At 47.0% G+C, this 17,565-nt stretch overlaps 1 protein-coding gene across 6 annotated transcripts in view; it reads left to right on the forward strand.

Annotated features, from left to right (window-relative positions):
* Positions 1 to 7,472: 7,472 nt before the first annotated feature.
* The window catches only part of FAM120B (family with sequence similarity 120 member B), a 61,064-nt gene continuing 50,971 nt past the window's right edge, over positions 7,473 to 17,565 (forward strand). For all 6 annotated transcript variants that reach the window (XR_012673066.1, XR_012673067.1, XM_075146361.1 and 3 more), the window contains exons 1-3: positions 7,473 to 7,502; positions 10,815 to 11,860; positions 15,050 to 15,230. Coding sequence is in view for 4 of the 6 variants with exons in the window: in XM_075146361.1 (XP_075002462.1) it covers positions 10,841 to 11,860; positions 15,050 to 15,230 (1,201 nt within the window). In the remaining 2 variants the exon portion in view is untranslated. The remainder of the gene's footprint in view (positions 7,503 to 10,814; positions 11,861 to 15,049; positions 15,231 to 17,565) is intronic.

Here is a 17,565-nt window from a genome sequence, read left to right on the forward strand (position 1 = left end):
TTTGGAGGGGCAGCTCTGGTGCCCTCGCTTTCCTCCCCCTTGTCTTCTCGTCAGAGGGGAAAGGGGAGAGTGTCTCTCGGGGGAAGTGAAAAACACAGCGGCCAAAGCCGCTCGCCCCAGCAGAGCTGGAAGAGTTAGTGTCACAGTCTCCTTCTTTCAGGAGTGTCTCTGACTTTTTTTTTCCCTCTGTCGATACCTCTAGGTGTAGCCTGTCGGCGACTGACAGCTCTTTCGGATAGCAAAAGAAAAAGAAAGGAAAAAAAAAGAAAAAAAAAAAAAAGGTTAAGATTAATCTGCTAAACTCTTTTTCTTTCCCAATCCACGGTGCTCCTCCTTTTCTCCAGGAAGAAAAAATAAAAATAAAAATAAAAAAATAAAAGCAACTTAATTCCCAACAGAGGCAGAGAAAAGGCTTCCCAAGGAAGATTAAAAATCGACGATCTGGAAATCCCTGCAGAGGCAGCGGCGGACGCGGAGGCAGCGGCGATAATTCCCGGTGCGGTGAGATGCGGGAGCGGCTCTGCGCGGCTCTGCGCGGCTGCGCTCGCCCTGCGCACGTCGGGGCTGGTGGGTGTCAAACGGCAGTGGCGGCGGGCAGGTCACGTCGAAGCCTTGATCTCCTTTTTTCCTTTTTCCTTTTTTCTTTTTTTTTTTTTTTTTTTGCAAAAGCAGCGAAGCTCTCTTTCCTTGTTGTGGGCTTACTTTTGTTTTTAGAGGAATCCCAGCCAACAAAAATAAGCTCGTGTCTCAATAGCGGCGCACTGAGCGTGTCCGGGTGTGCTCCTACGGGGGAGGGGGTGCCTGCTCTGCGCCGCTGCTCGGCTCTCTCCGAGGGTGAAGCGCTAAGGATCTGCCTCTCCTTGGGCGCCTGCCTCCCTTATATCCCGCCGGCCGCCTGCATGCCTAATGAGATGCAAATGAGCAGCCCCCCAATCTGGCTAGAGCTGTCACAAAGGAGCCACTTTTCCAAACCCTCCTCTCAATGGATCGCCAAATGGTCAGTGAGCTGTAAAATGTGCAACCCTCCTCCCCCTCCCCTCCGCGCTCACAAAACGTGCTCATTTACATTCCTGCAAATTTGGTAACCGCAAGAATCCCCCTTCTGCTCCGGGGAGAGGGTAACACCCCCTCTGCACTGGAGAGAGGCAGCGCAACACGCTCCGGCGAGAAAACAACCCCGGGGACTGTAATTACCTCTTGAAACGTGCAAAGCAACCGCCGTGCCCCCAAAAAGTAACTCGGTGATCATGACCGCTTCCAAGGGGCATCTTCGGCTTTAAAGGGACGAGGGAGGTGGGAGCCAGCGGGGCACGACAAGGGGAATCTGATCCCTTGAAATTCACACCGCATTTCCCCTGGCGTAACCGGGATAATTGGGGAGGGGGGGAATGAATTTGCGCGAACCGAGCCGGGACTCGCTCGTCCCTTGGCTCCTCTCACAACGCTCATCCCGCCGGCGGAGGGAAGGGGGGTGCCGGGGGTCCCGGCGGCGGGGAAAGGCAATGGCAGGGCGCGGGTGGCTTCGCGGAGGGGACCCATGGAGAGGACCCGTCTGCGGGGCTCCGCGGGTCCCGTCCCCGCCACAACCGCTACCGGAGAGAGCCACCCGCTCCGCCCGGGTCCCGCACCCCTCTAGGATTATTATCATCATCACCAGCAACCTCTCCCTCTCTCTCTCTTTTTTCCTCCTTCAGCTTAGTAAAAAGTGAGTTTGGTGTGTGTCGTTCGCGTGGCTGTCATTAAGGCCGTTTGTTATTGTGTGAGGGCTGAATCAGTTAGCTCTTTGTGCTCTCAGCTGTATGGTAATGTAGACAGCACCTGCTCCCTGCACAATGCGAGGGAGAGAAAGAGCTCCCCTCGGCGCACGCTACTGCCTCTACAACAATGTCCGCACATTTTTTAAAGAAATCCCTTCCAGTACTTCCCCCCTCCGTAAAAAAAAAAAAAAAAAAAAAACACACACCACCAAAAAAACCCAAACCAACTTTACACCAACCGTCACCTTATTATTTTTTTTACATATCCATCAGACACTAGAACTTTTGTTTTGATCCTAAAAACATGGAAAGGAGTTTACTGATGCGGTGAAAGAGGGATAGGGATGATTACCATTTGAGCAGTTTCTTAATGATGGATGGAAGCGGGGGATAAAAGTTGGAGGGCGACTCTGGCATGTCACTCGAAGCGGGGTTTTCCACTTTGTTCGGGCCCTCTGTTTAAACACCTTCGGTAGGCGCAGGCGGATTCATTAGGATGCAAGGTGTAACTGTCTCTGTAAATGTCATTTTAATTGTAACAGATCATTTCAGCACAGATTAAGCTTGTGTGCGAAAGGAGAGGATTTGGCTACAATAACCTCACTGTAGGTATGCCGTGCTAAAAGCCTTATTATGGAGACTTTATTGGGTTGAAACGTGCATTTGCATGGCAAAATGTGACTTTCATTGAAGCAGATGTCTTGATCACAAATTATCTTACAATGCGCTAGGAAAAAAAAAATCTTAAAGACTTCTTAAAGTAAAAGCATTGGGTAATACCAATTAAAAGAAAATCACTAATGAGTTCATTCAGCCCAGCTCTTCTTGACTGTTCCAGGACTGTAGCTGCCCACGTTCACTTACTGGGGGTTTGTGGCACCTACTGCAAACCCAGGCAGGTACCCTCGGTACTTAAACAAGCATCCAGACTTTCGCCACTCAACGTGTGTGTCCTTTACATCTAGTTTTGGTCAAACGAGCCGTCTACATCCAGGTACTCTTCTCCCCTCTCCCCGCCCCTCGACGCTTAAGTGAAAGCTTAAATGTACAGGAATGTTTGGGGTTTTTTTTTACCCCGGAGTTATATCTGGGCAGAGAGGGGAGCAGCGATCCCGCAGGCACGGTGCGAGGGCGCAGGGAAGGCGGCCCGAGGGGGGACCGGAGCGGGCGGCGGGTCCCCGGAGGACGGGCCGCCCGCCCCCGCGGTGCCCAGCCTCTGCAGCGGGGAGCGGGGGGGCGCACCCCGCAGCAACGCCGGGTTTAACTCTACATTACTTTTGCCACCTAGCGTCAACATCTTTTCAAGTGGCTTGCCGCTACTTCGCAAACTTCGCTGCGGCGTTATCGCCGGGAAAGGAAGAAAGAAAGGGGAAAAAAATCGCTTCGTATCGGGTTTACTGAGCGAGTGGGGCGGAGGGGTGGTGGCAATATCTGTCTTGAAATTTGGGGGTAGCCCGTCGGTGGAGGCGAGAAGTGATATATCACCGCGGATCTTTTAATCTACGAGAGATAAAAAGTTGGTCCATTAGCATCCCCTTGCTTAAAAAACTGGAAATAAAAAGTTACACGCGCGAGGACTTTAACCTAGTGATAGGGGGGAAAAAAAAAAAAAGACCCGAAAAAACTTGCCCCCAAATCCTTAACAACCCCCCTTCGGTACCGGGTATTTGTTAAATTGACGTGGCACAGATTTCTCGATTACCGCTGCTGAGCGTGACTGAAAGGCGCCGTGAGAGCCGGCAGGATCCTGCCCACGGCGCTCATTCTTCTCCGGCTTAATTTATGCCACGCGATTCTGTATTGGGGAAATCAAGCAGAAAGCTCCTTTTTCTGCTTTTTTCCCCCCTCTCCCTCTCTCTTTCAGATGCTGGGCTAACGGGGAGACTGTTTAACTTAAGTGTTTCTATAGGAGGCTGTTGTAGTTTAACTCCTGCCCACCAGTAGCTGAGGCGAACAAAGGAGGGACTCGAGGTCTAACTATTCATCCATTCTCTGCACTTTAATTTTCATTGATTTCGAAGACAAGGGGAGCCCTTAGGGATTCTCGCTGAAGGGGGATGACACGCCTTTAGACGCGATCAGCCCCCCAGCCAGCCATCTGCTCCCAACCAAATGGCGCTTTTTCGCTCCCAACCGCGTGTCTCCGCACCGCGCTCGCCCGCCGCCCCCCGCCGCCCCCCGCGCCGCCCCCGCGGTGTTAACCGCGCCCGCGCACCGCCACCGACCCCCGCTGCCGGGGACGGGCGGCCGGTCCCGCCCGACGCGTTGCCCGGCCGCGCCCGCCCCGCCGGGGTGAGCCGGCGGCGGGACCCCCCGGGGGCGGGCGCGGTGCCCGGGGACCCGCCGGGGCGCGGTGACCCCGCACGGCCGGGACGCGGTGGGCCCAGCCCCGCCTGCCAGAGGCTCGCTGGGGCTGGTGGGGTATTGTGCTCTCCCTCCCTGCCCCTAATTGATACCCTTCCCGCAACGCCGGCCCCCCTCGCCTGCCCCGGCGAGGATTTACGGTCCCGTCGCGCAGAAGCGCGGCCGAGAGCTCCCCATCAGCCGCAGCTTTTATTTCTAAGCGAGCCAGATTATGGGAAAAGTCACTTCAAAAGGGGAGGAGTGGGGGGGCGGGGGCTGTTAATTAGGGCGACGCGCTGCCATCGCTGGCGCGCAACCTTGATTTTTCCCGGGACGGAGGGCTCCGGGCATATGGCGAACGGTGCGTCGGCGGAGGGACGTGTACGTGTGGAGCTATGTGTACCCGAGTGTGCATAATATTTTAATTAGGTCTATAGTCCCTATGGAGGTATGTGTGCGCGGCTGCCCCTCCGCTGCAGCCCTCCTTGCACGCCCCCGTCACCTGTCCCCCTGGGCCGGGCAGGATGGGATGGGATGGGATGGGATGGGATGGGATGGGATGGGATGGGAGGGCAGGCGGGGCGCCGCCGGGCCGGGGCTCTGGCTCCCCCGCCGGCCCCGGGCTCGGCGGCGTGACCGGGGTGCTGGCGCTGCCCGGAGCCCCGCCGCCGGGCGCCCCGACCCGAGGCGGGTGGGCGGCGGGCCCGGAGGTGGCGCGGTGCCGGAGGGGCGCTCCCTCGCCCTTGCCGTGTGCGGGGAAAGGGATTAAGAAGTTTAGCGTGTAGGTTAGCCCAAAGTTGCAAAGGCATGTGCTGATTAGAATAAGAAAGGGCAGTCGCGTGGCTCAGCTGGCACACAGCGAGGCCAGATGATAGATAAGCAGCTCTGGGCCTTCCCTCCCCCCCAGCCCCCTTTTTCAAATCGCAAATCATCTGCTCCGGCCCTATCCTAGCCTCTCATTTTCATGACAATGGTTGTGTGTTTACCTGTGATCCTGGGACCGACGGGGCATTCCTTTGTCTCCCGAGGAGATTACCGCAGCCAGCTGCTCTCCAACCCTTCCCTGGGCAAATCCCGAAGTGGCCCCTATATGTGTTTTACTGATCGCACACGAGGAGAAAGCGACCCCCTCCCCCCCCCCCCCCGCTCCCCTGCGCTACTTGTTTGTTTGGATTTGCTCCCTGGCTTGCTTCCGACGGGACTTTGCTCGTGGGAAACTACGAGGGATAAAATTGGTCACTCGTGTGCGTGAGCTGTCGTTGCTCCCAAAGTAGGAAGGGTGAAGGGCTGCGTACCCCTGCGAGGAGCACACCGCCCGCCCGGGGGGCAGAGCCGCGGGGTCTCCGGGGACGAGGGGACATTAGGGGCCCGGGGGAAGGAGACTTCCCCCCGCCTTGCTCTCCCCCCGGCCCTCGGGCTCCCCCTGGTCCGGGACAGCACCTTCCCCTGAAACTTCCCCTGGGTGCCCCGGGCCGGGCGGGTCCCGCTGTCTTCCCTGGTCTCAGCTCTCGGACAAGGCGATTCAAATGCTCTCACTCCTCGCGCCCCTCTGGGGAGAACCTCAGCCTCACGTTTGGAGAACTGGCCTCTTTGCCCCCCTTTAACTCCAAGGACACTCACCATCTTTGCCGCGCTAGAAACCACGGATCACGTTTGTACTAGATGACCTTCTGAGGTCCCTTCCAACCCGAAATATCCCACGACCCTGAGATTTACCCCATCTGCCCCATCAGGCAAGCCCAGCATAACCCCGTGCAGCGCTGAGGTCCGGCTTGTCTTGGCAGGGTGTCACAGAGCAGGAAGGGGGAGCGATCGGGCTCAGATCGTATACATGGGATAAAAAACGTAACGGCACTTCTCAGAAAAATATTTTGCATTCCGGCTATGAGATTCACTGGATGGCTGGAAATACTCCCTTCTGCTACCTACTTCAGTAGCAATATTCGCTATGTTCACCAGTTCTCATAGGGAAACCCTCTCTTTTTCCCGGTTTTATTAATCATCATCTTAAGCCAGAACTCTAAATAGTGGCTGCAAACTACCACTCCAGACAGTAGCTGCACAGACCACGCTTCCCCTATGACAGCCAGCACAGCGTGCTGCTGTACTGTACTGCATTTCATGCATGAAGGGTTTTTCTGTTCCCCTGTGGCCTGCAGCCCCCTTTGCATGGTGTGCACATCTTACGCATTGCGCGCTGGCTGCAGCGCAAAACCCGCTGTTAATAAACTTGGGAGGGGCGGGAGCAGTTCGATCGTATGTTTCCGGGGCTTTCCGAGCCACTTCCAATTTGCGTCGTTTTTATTTCTTTCCACATCTCTCTGTGTGCAGTGAAGGCGGGGGGGAGGAGGGAGAAGGGGGGAGAAACTCCTCTGCAGAAGGCGATTATGAGAAAGAGGATGGGTATGGATGGGGCGGGCCTGAGCTTTTGGAAATGCTCTCCCCTTTTCTGAGAGCATCTGCCCGGAGACGAACAGATGTGGGCACCTGCGGTGACAGGCCACATATGCTCCATCCTATTCACAGGCATTCAGACACAGCTACAATGGTCAGGCTTTGTGCACGCGGAGTCACCAAATATATTAATCTGTACTCCCCAGAGCACCGCTCTGTTTAATTTTTCACCAGCAATAACATCTCATCAAATCCTCCCATCGCCTCCCCCATGTCCCCCTTTCCCCCCTGAAAAGATGTGAAGTTATTCGGGTCCCCACCTGTTGCCAGTGGGGTGGGAGCGGGTCGCGCTGCCGGCACGCCCGCAGCCAGGCCCTTCTCCCCGGGTGCGCCCCGGGGAAACCGGGGCTCCCCTCCACTGGCAAATGCCGAGCAAAGCAAAGCACGCTCGGCCCCCTCCCACCCCGCTCCGGGCCGGGTCCCGCTGCAGCCGCCCGCCAGGCTGCCGTGAGCCGCTTTGTTCACCCGAGGCCGACGGCGGCGGCCAGCGCCGCTCAGCAGGCCGCGCAGCCGAGGGGCGACATAAATCTCCGATGTACGACTCGGGCGTTTTCAAGCAATTTCGGTGCGCGACGCTTTCATCTCCCCCCGTCCCCCCCCCGTCCCGGCTGGGTTTGTTCGGGGGCACAAAGGCCCCTCCGGCCCCATTGTGGCCGTACAAAGCCGAGGGACACCAGGCCGCGGGCGCGGACAGCCGCCGTTCAAACCAGCCCGGCCCCCCCTCGCCCCCCGCCGCTGTCATGCGAAGGGGCCCGCTGCAGCCTGCTGTCCCCGGCAGGGCAGGCAGGGACGGCGCTACCAGCGGGCAGCGCAGGGCAGGGCAGGGCAGGGCAGGGCAGGGACCGGGACGGCGACTGCCCCGTCCCCTCACCCGGCCGGCCCGCCCCGCCCCGGCGGCCGGGCGCATGCGCAGCCCCGCCGCCGCGGGAAGCGGAAGCGCAGGGTCGGGTCAGTGCCGGGGTGCCGTTAGGAGGGGGCGGGAGGCCGTTTAACGGGCACGCTGCGCGGGGGCGGGGGGCTTGTCGGGGGTGAGAGCGACTGGAGCCCTGGTTCTTGCTCGCAGCGCGGCCCGGGTGCCGCACGGCCTCCCGAGGTCCTCACACCTCGCCCGATGCAGGCTTCGGCCCTCCCCTCAGCGGCGGGCAGATACCGCCGGCCTTTCGCCTGCCTGCCTGCCTGCGGCCTCCCGCTGTTGTGCCTCCGGCCCTTCAAGGCAGTGGGGGGCTGCGGGCCTGTCTGTGCGCTGCTGCACGTCGGAAGTGGAGAACTTTGCTCCTCATCCCTTGTGCTGCGGGCCTCGGCTAGAGGGCTCTTGAGAGGGCTGGAGCGATTGCTGTGAACATTTCTGCTCGCAAGCCTTTGCAATGCTGCACGTTACTACGGGCAAAATCAAATTTGTATCGTGGTAGTTGCTTGCTGACAAGATGAAGTTTAGTGGTACCAGCTGTTGTAGGGGTCACCTCTGAATTTTTGTGTCTGTATAAAACTGGAGGGCAACAACATTTTTTATTATTTCAGTTTGTGGAGAAAACTTTGTTTTTCCACCTGCAGATTCACGCACTTGATAGTAGTGCAGTTGAGATCCTATGGAACCTGAGATCTCCATTTCACACAAGTAACGTTAGAAATGAGCATCCAGCCTTAAACTGTTGCACAGAATGTGCATGTTTTCCATTCTTGGGAAACTTAGCATTACAACATAAAACATTTTAGGCCTGATTCTGCCAACTTCATTGAGGTGCCTCTGATGGAAGTACTTCTCGAGTCAGTAGATTTTACTTGTTCTCTTTTCTGCTAATGTGATGGATTAGGGAGTGATTTCCTTAACATGACTGTTACTGTTTAGTAGTGAAACAGGATGGTTGACAGAATATAAATTCTTTATTATGCTTTCAGTGAATGTGTTTGATAGTGATATTTAAAATGCTAGTAGTGGCGAAGGTGCTGACTTATGTGTTTGGGTGTGAATTTGCTATTGATTAAGCTAAACTAGCACTGGTAATGGAAATTTTTCTGATAATCTCTGTATCATAGACTTGCTTAAATTGTTAAGCAAGAGGACTACTTCAAATACAGGTGTGAGGAAGTGGGAAAATGTTTCTTTCCATTTATTACAGTATAGTATAGCTAGTAAGGTGTTTACCACACTTCTTGCTCTAGGTCTGTAGCCACTATGGACAGAATCTGTACTGAATCATAACTAAAACTTGCTTGGACGCAATGCATTTTTGCAGAAGTAAGACCTGCCATGGCATACGGCATATGTGCAGTGACCTCAGATCATTTAGTCTGACCGCATGTGTTAGTGATTGAAAGATCAAGACCTTCACACCCATTGCTAGGTTCCATGGAAAGTAATAAAAACCAATAACCTACAAGTGCTCAAACTGTTTGGAATCAGACGTGCAGCTTTCCTGGAAAAACAAATGGCTGGAGCCTTAATGGCACCCAGGTAACGCTGGAAGTAGCATCGTAGAGAGAGCAGTGCCCTACCTTGTATCCATGTGCAGCAACGAAGCAGATTCATACAAATTCGTACGATATTTTTTATATATTGTTATTTTATAACAATGAGGTCTACTGTATGCTCTCAGCTTTATTTCGTATGTATTACATATTGCATTATATAAGGAAGAAATTTTTTACAATGAGGGTGGTAAAACACTGGAACAAGTTGCCCAGAGAGGTGGTAGATGCCCCATCCTTGGAAACATTTAAGGTCAGGTTGGATGGGGCTCTGAGCAACCTGCTCTAGTTGAAGATGTCCCTGCTCATTGCAGGGGGGTTGGACTAGATGACCTTTAAAGGTCCCTTCCAACCCAAACTATTCCATGATTAAAGAGGATGGTATTCAAAAACTGCATCTGGAGGGTATTAGATATTTAAACTCCGAGGACTCAGGAATACCTTTAAAAGCTGTCAATTCACAATACTTTGTGAATTCAACTTCCTTTTTTTCTTTTTGTGTACCATAAGCATGTAACACTCCTGATACAGTCTGTAATTGAAATGTCAGAAATCAGCAGTGTGAAAAACAGGAAAAATTGTACCTGTTTAATTAAAACATAGTGAATTTCTTCACTGTTTAACTGAGAAGGGATTTGACTTTTGAGTAAAATCAAAATAAAAACAAAACAGATTTTCTGAGAATAAGAAAGAAAACAAAGCTTGATGGAGCTTGTTACCTCCGTTTTTCATTGGAAGGTCATTTAAAATAAAATGGTGCTGAGGTAGAGAAAAGAGCACATCTATTGTAGAGGCTGTGCCAAACTTCTTTGCATTGAGATTTCTCGAAATAAAAACGGAGGTCATCAATGGTTTTAATTTTATCCCACAACTCTCGCTATGGAACATGTAAATTGGTTCATTTGAAATGCTGTTAAGTTCTGCCACAGAATTTGGAGACTCTCTTCTTCAATCTTTTGGTATTTCCTAAACTGAAAATAGGCGTATTCCATTTTTAATTATTTAACGTCTAGCTAATGTTTGCACATGTGTCTTTTAAAATAGATTGGTTCAAAACTGCTATGCATGTCAGAAATCCCATTTAATATATTAACTTCACTATTAATGATAGTCAGATTTGTAGATTCACAAAATATAGGTAAACCTCTAATTCTTTAAACAGGTCTTGAAAGTTATGTCTTCAAATGACAGGATGGTAAAATGGATTGAATTTCTGATTCAAAGCAGAACTGATACTACCAAAACCGTTGCAAAAGGAGAGGTATTGCAACTGGTGCTGTATCAATGGACTACTGTCTATAAACTCAGATGGTAACTGAGCCATTTGCACAATCAAAGTACAAGACTGATTTCCAAAATTATTCAGCATTTTTTCCACTGACTTCAATTAGAGATGTTCGTATACTTTTAGTGTGAAAATCATGCCATTAATTCCTGTGTTGTACACTGTCAGCTAAGATGTTATAAAGCTTTTAATTACATCTATACTTGTTTTTCTAGCAATGCGTACTTTTCCATACTTTAACCTATTAATGAAAACCTTTTGATATTTACAGTTTTCGCTGATATAAAAAGCAGAAGTGGAAGGCAAAGTGAATGGGCATTTATGTCCAGTTTGTTGATGAGAAGAAAACTGGTTCAAACTGTTTAAAGGCCAGGACAACACAAGCAGCTATCAGGAAAAGCAGAAAAATAACAGTTCAGTTTCCAAGCTGCTTTTTTTTTGATTGTAGAATTTCATGACGTTTCTCAGTATTGCATTTTAGAATGTTGTTTTTATTTTTCTTCTTTCAGACTGCTGTGAGTTTCAGAGATCAGCCATGGGCATTAAAGGTTTGCAGGGATTTGTGGCCAGAGTTTGCCCTGATGCATGCAGAACGGTAGATCTGAGAGAAATGGCAGAAGAACATCGCATCAATCATCCTGATTTCCCACCTGTTATCGTAGTAGATGCCATGAGTTGTGTTAGATACTGGTACACACCAGAATCCTGGGTGTGCGGTGGCCAGTGGCGGGAGTACCTTGCCATTTTAGAGGATTTTATTAAAGCATTTATGGCAGCTGGTATCAAGTTGGTGTTTTACTTTGACGGAGTGGTAGAAGAGAAAAAGAGAGATGAGTGGATCAAACGGAGGTTGCAGAATAACAAGGAAATAGCCAGAATATTTCAGTTTATCAAGACTCACAGGAAACAACCAGGGAGAGGAATGTTCGTTGTTCCTTCAGCTTTGCCTACTTTTACACGTTTTGCCCTGAAGTCACTTGGTCAAAAAACAGTATGCACATTGCAAGAGGCAGACTTCGAGGTGGCTGCATACGGTTTGCAACATAACTGCATAGGAATTCTCGGGCAAGATAGTGACTACCTCATCTATAATACATGCCCCTACTTTTCCATTGAGAAGCTCTGTTTGGACAGACTGGTCACTGTTATGTACTCTCGAGAAGATCTTTGCCGTGCATTGGGTCTTAGTTTGACACACCTCCCTCTCTTTGCTTGCTTGCTTGGCAATGATGTTGTTCCAGAAAGCTTGTTGGAAGGCTTTTGGCATAGATGTTTAGTCACCAGTCCCCACAAGAGTAACAGCTACAACAGAAGAACAAACATACTTCTAGCTGTAGCAGATTATATCTCAAAAGTTCCATGCTCGTACAGCAGCCTGAAACACTTGGAAGAGATGCTACCTTTGGGGTCAGACAAGACATTACTTTACAGAGGAGTGGAGTCCTATCTTTTGCCCGGGCAGCAGTCCCCGTGGATTCCTCCCAACGTGACAAATTGCCAAATGTTCACCCCTCAACAACAATCAGCCATGTGTCAAGATAAGGAAATCTTTCAGGTACCTTGTTTTTTAAAGCTTAATGGTCACTTTATTGCTATGACTACGTAGTGGAAGTTGGTAATGAGTACACCTAACCTACTGATTTAAATTTGCTTGAGTGAAATCTTTTGTCTGTTGAGTACAGCCATGATTAGGACTATTACATGCATCATGATGAGGGCAGATGCAGCACATTTAATTAAAAGTGGTTCCTCTCTTTTTGAAGTGTCAGGCAGGCCAATTAATGGGGAGCAGCTCCTGTATAGGTCTGTAGCTGGGCATAGAGATGTAATTCCCGTGCATTGCATGATGTAATGACTTGCTTTTTGCTTTGAGAACCCTCAGGTCAGCTACAGCTGGTTAGTGGTCTGCTTGGCTGTGCCTGGCACATGCAGTCAAGGTATCAAAGGGAGCTGTGCTAAGAACGCAGAAATTGAAATTGCTCTTGTGGAGGAGATGAGGAAACTTCCTATAAATCTGTATTTCATGATTTTTGGATCAGGTTAATTATCCTTCAGATTCATTGTCTCTGAAGGAACCAAAAGCACTTTGAGTGGTTTGTTAATCCCTAAAGGGCAGGGCTGCACTAGCAAGTTTCACTTATGGCTTCCCACATGGGCAGAGATGCGCTGGTGTTGGGTGAGAAATGGTACATTGGGTCACCCTGAGAGACTGGATGTATTAGCTAGGGTAGCCGACCTGGCTAATAGAAAACTGAGCTACCTTGATCAGAGTTTATGCAATAGTAGTAAGTCTAGAGTACAATTCTGTTACTCCCTATTTTGTTCAGTACCTATAGACCTCAAATAGAGTGTCTTACTGTTTTGGTCTCTTATCTTCAGCATTTTCTTTAAAACTGTTTTTCCTCATATTACTCTAAAATAATCCTATAATTTACATTTTTCTTTTCTAAAAAGACTCTAAACCATTTAAAAACTACATTGTAACCTATGCAATGCTCATTTCAGCTAAACTGCAGATATGTTTGGTTTTTTTAATTAACCACACATAGATACAATACATGTCACTTTTGACTGTGGTATTTAAATAAAAGATGTTATTTAAAAAAAACAACCACCCTACATCCTAATAAAGTGTTGAAAAATACTGTTTATGCTTGAAGTGCAAGGAAAAATTAGCCAGAATGTAATTATCTAGGTTGGATTATGGCCAGGACAATAGTGGTAATATCCTTCTCCTTAAGAGAATGTACCATGCGGTCTTTATGACAAGTGGTCATTATTTCTTGGCTAGATCTTTCATTTGAAGGGTTGCAGTTCTCTAGCGTCATGCTGAGCTACTGCTGTAATAAAATAATAATGTTTAGAAACTCCGTTGAAGAATGCCTCACTGTTGCTGCATAAATCCTATGTTAAGCCAGTCCGTGGGCCAAGGAAATTACAGTCAAAGTTGTAGATATGTTAACTTTTCTCTTGTTTTTGTTACAGGTCTTTAAGTATTTGTATATGTAATGTGTGTGCTTTGCTTCATATTTTGAAACCCATATGTAATTCTGCTTACCTTTCACAGAATCTGAACTGCACGTAAATGACATACACAGCTTAGTTCCAACCTTGAGGACATAGCCTCATGTTGCTGCTTCTCTCAGAAAAGAAGAGCGTAACTTTCTAGCTGACTGTAGGTGTAAATCAGAAATATTTTTCAAGATACATCATTGAACACAGCAATACTTTTTCAATCAGCTTGTATCTTTTCAGTCCATAAGGATGTGTAAATTATTGGCAAATTGAAAGAAACTAGTATTTTCAAATTATCTCATATCTGTGACAGTGGTTTGTATGAAATAGTTCAATGCTTCATTCAAATCATGCTTACAAATACTTAACTCTTTGTTTTTGTTTTATAAAAAGTAGATTTGGGGGATTACATTGTTTACATATATTAGGAATACTGAAGCATTTCTTCCAGGGCAACCATTAATTTATTGCTATAAGCAAATGCTCTGTTGATTGGCATTGTACACGGAAGCCTATGATTGATTTTATGCTCATGTGAGAATTTCTTCTGAAAGTATGACATTTCAGTAGAATTAGTTTTGATCAGTAATGACCCAGTGATTGACTGCAGCTTTGACCTGCTGAATTCCCAGGTTTGCAGATAGTTGAATTCTGCAGAAATGGTGAATTTGGCTCTGGCCAGTGACCTGGTAATTCCCAGTGAAAGAGGCTGAGATAACTGCGTGGATGGCACAACCCAAATAATACAGATAGCGTGACACATGCAGGGATAATGCAGAGCAGAGAAACTTCAGTGCCTGCTCACTAGATGGCATGGGTCCAGGAGAATTTATTAGTGGCACCCCATGGAAATAATTGGCTCCGCTCAGCTGTTTGAACACTCCCATAGTTTTGGTCTGAGGTTGTGAAGTAGAAGGTCTGTCTGGCTCTGCACTTGGCCAGTCCAGGTTACAAGTGTTACTGGTTGAGGTTCTGCACTGCCTGAGAGCAGCTTTGTTGCTTCTGCACCTAAGCTGCTCCAGACCTGCGGTCTCTGTTGGTACTGAGGCTGCTTGTAGCCAGCTGCTGAGGCAGATGTATCTGCATCCAGTGAGTGGTTAATATGCGGCCTGGGTGATGCTGTGATTCTGCTTTTCAGCAACAGCCTGCAGACCTGGTTTTCCTCACTAGAGTAGGTTGTATTTCTTTTCTAGGCGAAGAGTTATTGCAAAGTAAAAGCATGGTGTAGTTAAGTATCCTAATTTCACCACAATGTACACTACGCAAAGTCAGCTCAGGAAAGAAATGGAGCTGTCTTATGTAGTTCCTCTTGCAATAAAATTAAAAGTTTGGGTTTTGCTATGCCTTCACTCACTATTTAAAGAGGGAAGATACGTTTTCAGGTGACTAAAGGAGGGCAGCTCAATTTTCTATGTCTGAATTCAGAATTCATTTTAAGAATAATTACTCTCTAAAAAACTGTCATTAAAACCCCTAAGTTTTAAGAATTCAAGGCGGGGCTACGAAAGCAATGATGGGTTTCCTGGGGATTCCTGTCCACAAAAAGATAGATGTCTGAAAATATACTATACTGGTGTTACTTGAAAAAGCACCTGTTCCCTCCCTGGCCATTCCCTCCATTTCCACTAATAGAGAAAGTACTATTTCCTCAAACAGTGAATACATTTTGTTACTTTTTGATTCTTCTTAATTTTGGAGGTAATATTAGCCTTCTTCCTTCTTTGAACAGTTAGCTAAAGAACAGCATATCCAATCTGAAAATTATACAATCTTCAATATCCTGAGTAATGGAGAGATTGAGTGCAGCAACTCTTTGGAAGATGAATGTGATACAGAGATTCCTGGTCAGGCACTTATCTACCGCCCTGCTCGTCAGCATATTTATTCTGTCTTGTTGGAACCTGGAAAAGGTAAGGATTAAACTACTTACACCATTATTCAAGTATACTTTCAATTTTGAAATATGAAATCTTGAATTCATTGTTTCAGAGGCTGCATCAGCAGGGCATTTAGGATAAAAACTGTGGGCAGCTGAAGTGTACTTAAGGAATCAAGAGAAAATGTGACAATGAAATTGCAGTTTTCTACATGCTGTTCAATTTTAGTGCTTTTAAAGAGATTTTTTAAAATTGGGGTTTTTTTCCTTGTTAAATGGGAAGTTGTGAAAATTGTTAATGATCGAAAGATTGAGCAAAACAATGACATTTAGAAGATTTTTAAAATTTGAGAGGATATGAAACCTTACGTTGCTTTGATAAGCGTAGCTCCTGATGAATTAGTGAGTTGTAATACACTTCTGCAAAACAGTAATGGAGTGTTACAGTTTAACTTCTGTTGATTTTAAGTCTGCAATTTTAAGAACAGTGGATAGTCAAATATAGTTACCACAGTAATAGAAATGCAAGTAGTCATGCCAGTGATTATTAGTTCTTTTATCAAAGTGCAAGAAAATACGATTTTTTTATCTAAGTGGTATAAACAGATTCTGTAGCAGGTATATATATCTGTGCTTCCATTCTTCGGCTTTAAGACAGAGAATTCTTTATTCACATCCTTGGACAAATTTTATGTTCTTAAGACTTTCATTAGTTATCTTTACAGTGTCTTTTAGGCAGTGAGTTGAAAATTAAAAATGTACTGAACTTTTATTCTTTTTAATATGTTGACTTCTCCTTGGTAATCACTTTACATTTTATTGATGAAAGTGCACTGCCATCAAACCTAATATTCAGACTATGTGCTTAGAAAGGCACAGAAAGGTAATTAAGTACCTGACTTCCTTCAGCAACTAGAGGTTGAAGTTGTGCCATAATAGGAAAAAAAAATAGGAAAAACTGAATCAGAGTTTACATAGTCATTTGGAGAGAGTAAGAAAAATCTCAGCAGTAATCATGCACATCTGTCATTTGTCATTTTTCAGCCTACTGCCTCTAAATTTTGTAGACAATTATAACTTGGTTGGGTTTTGTTTATTCCTCTAAGCAGCAGGATATTCACTGATGTCTTCAGAAACACCCAGACCAAAACTTCTAATTAACAATTGTTGCTGCAAGATGGCAGGGTAGTAGGCAGATTTGCATTTGTGTTAGACTGTTTGTAGTACTCAGGTGAAGAAGATTAGAATTGAAATACAGAAACATTAATTTAGAATGTTATTGAAAATGAAATTTGAATGTGAAAGAGGTCTTCTCTTAAGAAAGTGATTTTAGAATAAAACCACAGATAACGTATTATTTCTCAGTTCATGCTTCAAATTTCAGAGATAGATTTCTAAAGTAAATCATAGTGCACCCTCAATCCTTAACCCTTCTAGAAAGAGAGGTAGAGTGTGTCTGCATGGGCACCCCTATTAAATCTGTATTTTTAGTGCATGTATCTACCTCTAACTGCTTTAACCATGTCACTTCCTAGTAGTTCATGGGTTGTTTTTTTTTATTCCAGTGTATAGTTGCTTCTAGGTCAAGAGTCTGTATGGGAATTCATAAGTAAATGTCAGCATTATTTTGTATGAATTTGCTGCTAGACCTTCAAAGAAGTTTTGTTCTTTACAAAGTAGAATCCTTTGCCACTTTCCCTCAGATGAGGTCAAGATGCCTGTTTTTTGTAATTCGATGAGGGATAGGATGGGAAGAAGTAACCTACACGGTATGTAGGTTGTAGTATAATGTAGAATTACTTTGGATTAGCATTAAAAAGGAGCTTATTGGAAGAAGTCAACCAATTAAATTAGTCCATGTGGAGTCTGCTGCCATTGTGATACAGTTGCTGATGTAGCTCTTTTGAAGCTAACTTGACTAACTCTACACAATGTTCCAGTTTGCAGTGGAGATGTATGTGTTAGTGATCCTCTTTTTACTGCTTAAGATCCCTCAATTACAAGATTCCTGTCTTGGAAACTGACCTCTTTGCAGTTTGCAAATCTGCTTATTTACTGTTAAATAGGGCTAGCAAAACAGCCAACATTTAGTAAAAGCAGTGGTGACAGTTTTAGTAAGAACAGGTTAAAAATAATGTAAACTGTTTCCTCTACCCTGAAACAAGAAACTTAGTTTTGAATGTCTAGGTTGAGATTCCCAAGGGTGCCTAAGAGACCCAAGAATCCATAGGAGCTGGATGTTGTCATATCCTTTGAAATCACCTGCCGAGACCATGCCACTTTGCCTGAAGCCATAGTGTGATAAGCGTTTCTTTTGGTGTCAGTGCCAGTTTAAGTAATTCTCTTGCACAGCCACTGATATCAGTCCC

Source organism: Calonectris borealis, chromosome 3 (assembly GCF_964195595.1).
Source record: "Calonectris borealis chromosome 3, bCalBor7.hap1.2, whole genome shotgun sequence".
NCBI classification, from domain to species: Eukaryota; Metazoa; Chordata; class Aves; order Procellariiformes; family Procellariidae; genus Calonectris; species Calonectris borealis.